At 38.6% G+C, this 7,708-nt stretch overlaps 2 protein-coding genes across 2 annotated transcripts; one reads left to right on the top strand and one right to left on the bottom strand.

The window, feature by feature from the left end:
• Nucleotides 1-541: 541 nt before the first annotated feature.
• Nucleotides 542-3,753, top strand: LOC121781199 (MDIS1-interacting receptor like kinase 2-like). Its single transcript, XM_042178912.1, has 2 exons — nt 542-3,094; nt 3,167-3,753. Exons 1-2 carry the CDS (start codon nt 652-654, stop codon nt 3,538-3,540), a joined length of 2,817 nt encoding a protein of 938 aa, XP_042034846.1. The 5' UTR covers nt 542-651; the 3' UTR covers nt 3,541-3,753.
• Nucleotides 3,754-5,366: 1,613 nt separating this feature from the next.
• LOC121781202 lies at nt 5,367-7,508 on the bottom strand. The gene is made up of 3 exons (XM_042178915.1): nt 7,463-7,508; nt 6,598-7,260; nt 5,367-6,522 (listed from the first exon to the last, which is right to left on the bottom strand). Exons 2-3 carry the CDS (start codon nt 7,253-7,255, stop codon nt 5,702-5,704), a joined length of 1,479 nt encoding a protein of 492 aa, XP_042034849.1. The 5' UTR covers nt 7,256-7,260; nt 7,463-7,508; the 3' UTR covers nt 5,367-5,701.
• Nucleotides 7,509-7,708: the final 200 nt, after the last annotated feature.

The raw sequence follows: 7,708 nt of genomic DNA, 5'->3' as shown, positions 1-7,708 counted from the left end.
AATTTTATCTTTCTAATAGACTGTATTTTGTACTCCTAGTTTCCTCTTAAATTTTATCAAATTGAAGCCTAAAATTGGGCTTTCAAACTAACTAAACCAAAACTTCACACAATTTAACTTATTCGTAAGAAATAAGGTTGTGTGTAAAACTTCAAACTGTGCGGAAAGGGACATATTATAAAGTCGGTACAAATTAAAGTGTGATATAACTTGTAGATCGGGCTGGAATTTGACTTATGTCCATCACTCCGATTTCAATTATTAAAGTTATACAAAGTTTGTAAAACATATCTCGCTAGCACTGTGGATTTATATTTCATCGCCAATCCCAATTTACTTCTTCCAAATGTATCCACCATTCCCACAGAGGAATCAAAACTAGTACAAAAATACTTATTGGTGCGTTGATAGTATTTGATCATGAAATTTTATCAAATTCTTATTTGTATTATCATGATGCCTATCAAATTGACTTGGAAGACTTATATTTATGATTTTAACTACAAAAGCATTATGAGAGTTCAGTCATTGACTTGGAAGACTTATATTTATGATTTTAACTACACCAAAAGCAGACTGCTGAATCTGATCTGGTTAGAGGATTAAGAAAAGTAACCCTACATATGCAAACCAGAAAATTAAATATAAGCGATGGATGTCGTTGCTGCTATGATCATTTTGAGCATCAGCATATTGTTGATGAGCAATGCAGTTGCAGCGAATGCTTCAAACTCGAGCAGAGAATTGGAGGCGTTGATGGATTTCAGGTGGCCTTATATCAACACCACTGCTCATCACTGTGGGTGGAAAGGCATCACCTGTGATGATGATGGCCGCGTTGCAGAGATAAGCCTGCAGTCTCATGTAGGATGCTATGGTGAAGATGATGAACCTTGGGGGTGTCACGATCTTGGCTGTTTGGATCCGCTTGTTTTCACATCTCTCACTAGCATTCATCTGAGCTCGTGTGGTCTCTATGGAGTTATCCCACCACACATAGGTTACCTCTCCAACCTATCTTATCTCAATTTATCACATAATCTACTCCAAAGTGTTATTCCTCTTTCATTGGCAAATCTGAGTGAGTTACGCGTTCTAGACATTTCTGATAACTATGGTGTTTATGGTCGCATTCCACCTGACATAGGAAGCTTATCCAAGCTAACTTATCTCGATTTGTCCCGTAATCACCTCCAAGGTGAGCTGCCTGCAAATTTGACTGAGTTACATGTGCTCAGCATTTCTTGGAATTACTTTTCTGGTGGCATTCCACCTGAGATAGGAAGCTTTTCAGAACTAACTCATCTCGATTTGTCCTACAATCGACTCAAGGGTGAGTTGCCTCTTTCACTGTCAAATCTCACTAAATTGGAGATACTTGACATTTCTTCTAATAACTTTTCTGGTGGCATTCCACCTGAGATAGGAAGCTTATCAGAACTAACTCGTCTCGATTTGCCTGGGAATCGACTCGAGGGTGAGTTGCCTCTTTCACTGTCGAATCTAACTAAATTGAAACGCATTGACATTTCTGGAAATAAATTTTCCGGTGGCATTATGCCTAAGATAGGAAGCTTATCAAGATTGACTCATCTCATTTTGTCTAAGAATCTATTCATGGCTGACCTACCTATTTCACTACCAAATCTAACTAAATTGGAGCTTCTTGACATTTCTTACAACATCTTTTCTGGGGCCATTCCACCTGAGATAGGAACCTTATCAGAAATAATTCGTCTCGATTTGTCTCACAATCGACTCAAGGGTGAGTTGCCTCTTTCACTTCCAAATCTCACTAAATTGACAGAACTCCACATTTCTTCTAATGACATTTCTGGTCCCATTCCACCTGAATTAGGAAACCTCCAATCCTTGGCTGTTCTTGACTTGGGAAGCAATAGCATCACTGGTGTCATTCCCTCTGAATTAGGAAACCTCCAATCCTTGTATTTTCTTGACTTGAGCAACAATGGCATCACTGGCTCTCTTCCTTCAACTTTCATTCAATTAACAAGATTACAATTCTTGGGATTGGATGTCAATAGGTTGGAAGGTGTTTTTCTAGGGGGGATAGAAAAACTATCTTCAATCAAAATGATCAATCTAAGTAGGAACTCAATCAAAGAACAGATACCTCTTGATCTAGGAGATGCTCCCGTTGCACGGTATCTGACTATCGACCTTTCTAGGAACAATCTTTCCGGAAGAGTCCCTCAATCTGTTTTTAAGTTGAGTAGCATCGATTTGTCGTACAATCATTTGGAGGGCCAGATTCCGCTCGCTGTCTGGCGTAAGTTTCCGATTGAATCATTCTTGGGCAATCCCATGTTACTTGTTCCAAATGAGTCCATGCCCGAAAGAGAAAAACATCGAAACAATTCAGTTACAATTTATGCTGTGGGGATAGTATTTGGCTGTGTGTTTCTGTTTTCAATTTTCTTTGGAGTCTTTTTCTTAAGAAAGAAAGCAGCAGCAGCAGCAGTCACACCCGATCCCAAACATGGAGACATATTCAAGATTTGGAATTTCGATGGCAACATGGCATATCAAGACATCATTGAAGCAACACAAGACTTTGACTTCAGATATTGCATCGGAACTGGAGCCTATGGGAGCGTCTACAGAACTCTACTGCCCACTGGAAGAGTTGTTGCTGTGAAAAAGCTTCACAAATTTGAAGGAGATAATCCTACTTTTCACTCCTCTTTTAGGAATGAAGCTAAGGTTCTCTCTCAGATTCGCCATCGACATATTGTCAAGCTTTTCGGCTTTTGTCTGCACCAGCGATGCATGTTTCTCATCTACGACTACATGGAAAGAGGAAGCCTCTTTAGCGTGTTGAAGGACAACGAAGAAGCCGTGGAGCTGAACTGGAAGAAGAGGGTAAATGTGGTGAAGGGCATTGCCAATGCCCTATCTTACATGCATCATGATTGCAGCCCTCCTATTCTACACAGAGACATATCAAGCAGCAACATACTCTTGGATTCAGAGTTTGAGGGTTGTTTATCTGATTTTGGTACTGCTAGATTGTTGGATCCAGATTCATCCAATCAGACTCTATTAGTCGGAACTCGGGGGTATATTGCACCAGGTACGCACATCTTAACATAGTTTAAAGTAGTAGTAATTGTTTTCATGACGATAGCATGTTTGTTGGGTGCAGAGTTGGCCTTCACAATGGTGGTTACAGAAAAATGTGATGTGTATAGCTTTGGAGTTTTGGCATTGGAGGTCATGTTTGGAGATCACCCGGGGGATTTCATTTCCTCCATGACGACGATGAAGAGATCCATGCAGTTTGCTCAAAACATGATGGTGCAACAACTCATGGACAAGAGGCTACCATCTCTAGACGAAGATGTAAGAATGTCGAGGGAAGTGGTTGGAGTGGTGAAAATAGCACTGAAATGCATTAGTTCTGATCCAAAGTCGCGGCCGTGTATGAAGGAGGTGTGTCAGGAACTCGCTAACCATCCACCACGATTGACAATGCCATTTCGCTCCATATCGGTGCTCCATCTCATGCACTCACTCTGAACTCACAACTTACAACTGCCTTCTTTTGGTAATAAATTTTCAGATGGTCAGTAGCCATATGGAAATGCCTCTATTTTCTATGTTTATGTATCAAGATTCAATATAAATGTTGGCATATGTAGCTTTGGATTTATACTATTGGGTATAGTTAACTATGTTTATGTGACTTGTAAATTACTATGTTTTTCTCCCCAAGGTATATTGCCACCTCTACTTCTTTTGCTCTGTTTATTTTACTTTGATTAGTCCTGTATAAATTGCGTTAGTAGTAGATAATTATACAAGTCCTGTATAAACTTGACTCTGGCATTGCACAGCCCCAGATGCAGCCAGGATATAGCACGATATCAACCGAGCATAGCTCTTCAGTCAACGAAAAGGGATACAAACTAGCGTTCACAGACACACAAGATGATAGAAATATATATCTATGCTCCGATTTACTTATTTCTACATGTACACATATACATCATCCAAATTAGTAGCTACTCTTCCTTTGGTTCTGTAAAATTTCAAGAATCCAGATATGTATACTATGCAGTTGAAGTTTATTTATTCATTTAGCGTGTAACATGATTCAACAGTGTCAATCCAGATAGAAGCCCTTGCGAAGGCAACAATTAAATGGTCTATATTTTAGATCACGACAAGACCAACTGCATAGAAAGTTAGCTTATTATATGAATTCACACAGCTAAATGTCTCTGAAAAGGGGACTTGATTAGTGTGCGTTGACGAACAGACCGAAATTGCATATACTCTCAAATTATATTTTACGAGTCGTTTAAATACTTTTTTTATTTGGTATGCTATTTTTATCGGTGGATAGCATTCTAGTACATTAATAGTATACTCTCTCTGTCTCATAGAAATATATCATACTCCATTGAAATAGTTCATATCAATTTATAAAAATTTTATTATCCTTCTTTTTCCTTTATCATTTATGAGCCTCACAATCTATTACATAATTTCAATTACTTTTTTCTTATTCGCTCTTACTTTATCAAATACACATTAAAACTCGTGCCGATCCCAAATGGTCTATTTCTATAGGATGGAGGGAATACTATTTTCTAACCGTATAAAATTGTAATGTTGTTTATATGCTTCCAGAAATTGCATTCAAGATCAATTTTAATGTATTTTTGGAAAATGATAAAGAGAACAAAATAAGAATAAAGATATTGATTGTCCTGGACATGTTCACATATACTAAAAAAACAGATCAAAGAGAATAGATAGTCAAAGAATGAATATGTCCCGGATCTAAGTGTATTATAACTCACTGTGGGGGGCTATGACTCATTATTATATAGAGTATTAATTATTTATTTATAATTATAATTTTGTGAACTAAATGTAATACTCTATATATTTAATTATGAGATATAATTTTGTGAACTAAATGTAATAATCTTCGTCGGTCTGCATCAATGCTCATATATTAGGGCATCCACAGTGGGGCGCCCTAAAGCCCGCTCGATGCATCGGGTGCGCCTTAGGGCGCCACTGCAGCACCCCGCTCTATGCCATTTCCTTAGTCCGTGCCCTATGCATCGGGCGCGGACGATGAACCATTTTTTTGTATCCTCCGGCCTATCCTCCGCCCCATTGCGGGGGTAAGGACGGACGATGCACACGTTTTCTTCTTTTTTTTTTAATTTTCTTCTCTATATATCACCAATTTTTTTACTTCATTTCACACCTCTCACTCCCTTCTCTTCCCCATCTCAATTTATCTCTAAATTCAATAATGAATTCAGATGATTTTCCATATTTGCATGCATAAAATATAAAAAATAAATATTGACAATATAATTTGCCTTTAATTTGCGGCGTTTTTTTTATTTATTCTTGCTAATTGATATATTTGCAAACATAAAAAACAAAAAACAAATACAAAATAATAGTTAAAAGTATATGGCGGACTTTAGGACGTCCCACTGCAAGTGGAAGGGTAGGAAGATAGAATAATGATATGGCGGAGCATAGGGAGCCCTTTAGGGCGGACCTAAGGGCCTCATCATAGATGCCGTTACCCCTTCATTGATTTCCTCGAAAACCAAGGATGTACAATCCTGGGAGGAGGTGAATGAATCCCTTGCACAAGAAAAATGAATCCAATAATCGCATTGTGAACAGGAGAAAGCTGCTTGATCTACCAATCCCGGAATGATTTAGCACAGTGGTACAACCAATACTTGCACTCTATACCCTCCTCACACACCTCACATATATCATGATCACTACCGCTACTAATATTAGTAGCGGTAGTGATCAAATTCAGTGGATGTTGATCAAATTCACGAAAACGAACCCTTTTTGGTAGCAAGGCGCACCTTATATGAATCCAGAAATCACAGATAGTGCACTTATAGACATCATAAAGCAAGGAGCGACGAGAACAACAACTGATGGGGGAGGCCAGCCTATAGGCACTGGTGCGAAAGAGAAGGTGTTGACTGTGTGAGATGTGCTTTATAATGCTTGGAGCAGCCATGCACGACAGATCAACCATCGTGCAGGGGATATGATTCAAACCAAAACCAGTCTCAGGAAAGAAGTGGCAAGGTGCATTGCAAGGAAGACAACAGAAAATACAGAAAAAAATTGAATTGAAGAACCATTTGGCCTGGTATGGACAAGGTTGTGACTTAAATGTATCTATGCGAAAACCATCTGGAATCTCAGACTTGATAATGGGGAGAAGCTCTGAACACAGTTTATGAGCAAGGAAAGAGCAGCCGCCAGTTTGTTGAGAGCATCTGTAAAATGGAGATGGAATAGTAATGGTTTGTATGCATATATCACACACTAGTTTGTAAGTGTGACCATCTTCCTTATCACCAACTAGGATCAGAGGATGCTCATGAAAATTCTCATTTTCATGACTAGGATCCTGGGAGTATGTACGGATCTCCAAACTTGGAAATGTGTCAAACTCGTCGCCCGGCAGTTGGATCAACTCCAGTCTTGTTTCTGCAATTAACGAATATATCGACATTAGTATATGAAGTGGAGTGAATGGGTTATAGTATATATATACTTACGTACTGGATTGAATATTCTCGAGTCCACATCTGACATGAGAAAATTCCAAGGTTTGGGGACACAAATAGATGGCATTATGGGTAGGAAGCAAGGATTCGAGGCAAACGATGCAGTATAATCGGGAAATAGCATGAATAGAATATACGAGAAGGAAAGGCCAAGGATTAGAGAGGAGCTTGAGAGTGGTAGGTAGTATGGTGCAGTCTTGATGAATCCAAAAATTACATTGTTGGCAGGAGAAGAAGAAACCATCTTGTCTCTCCCCACACGCATCACAACGAGTCAAAATCTGTCTACGGTGAGCCACGAGAGGGTGAAGTAGATGGCTCTTGTGTTTGCTTTTGATCTCAACACCATCCAATGCGGCATCCAAAGGATGCATTTCGAGACCGCACTTATCACATTTGTAGAAGAAATTTGGACTTCCTACTTGGAGACAAAAGGTGTGGTATTGATGATGATTGGGATGGATGAATTCTTGTTGGAGGTGCGCACAAGATTCGTGCAGAAAAAAATCACAAGCAGCGAAGGTGCAAGTGTAGGAGGGAGCAGATAGAATTGGCAAACCACAAATTTTACAAGAATGATAGTTATCAGTAAATGCATCCACTTCCATCTCATCTAGAAAGGAAATCAATGGATGAGGATGACTGAAATGCATATCACCTGTCATTCAGAAAACAGAGAAACATGGTGTTCAAACATTCACAACAACTTCGAATAAATTAAAAGTAGCCACCAATCTAGCTAGCCAAATCTTAATACTACTATTTCTCTATAGAATACTACTCCATGAGACAAGCTAACTATTGTGTTATATGCAGAATTCAATAACAAAATAAACAAAGATCAACTAAAAAATACCAACTTAAGTAAGGTAAAAGAAGTCGACGAAATGCGGAAGTGCCTCTGAATGTTTTCTCTTGCAATTGAATGTGAGTGAGGAGAAGATGACAACAATTTCAAATATATATATTGAATGTTTTGGATGGAATAATGATGCGTGCTACTTTCACAAAGCAGCATGTATACTTGACTTGGTTAGTCTGCCAAGAATATCACTACATCCACTTTCTTCAATCGTCATCTTCACATTACTAATTATATTCATTAA

The sequence above is a fragment of the Salvia splendens genome, chromosome 20 (genome assembly GCF_004379255.2).
Source record: "Salvia splendens isolate huo1 chromosome 20, SspV2, whole genome shotgun sequence".
NCBI classification, from domain to species: domain Eukaryota; kingdom Viridiplantae; phylum Streptophyta; class Magnoliopsida; order Lamiales; family Lamiaceae; genus Salvia; species Salvia splendens.
This window is presented reverse-complemented; position numbering and strand designations above follow the sequence as displayed.

Coding starts and splice junctions, on each gene's coding strand:
- LOC121781199 (XM_042178912.1), top strand. CDS start 652: ATGGATGTCGTTGCTGCTATGATCATTTTGAGCATCAGCATATTGTTG. Junction 3,095..3,166: donor TCGGGGGTATATTGCACCAG/GTACGCACATCT, acceptor TGTTGGGTGCAG/AGTTGGCCTTCACAATGGTG.
- LOC121781202 (XM_042178915.1), bottom strand. CDS start 7,255: ATGCATTTCAGTCATCCTCATCCATTGATTTCCTTTCTAGATGAGATG. Junction 6,523..6,597: donor ACTCGAGAATATTCAATCCA/GTACGTAAGTAT, acceptor CGTTAATTGCAG/AAACAAGACTGGAGTTGATC.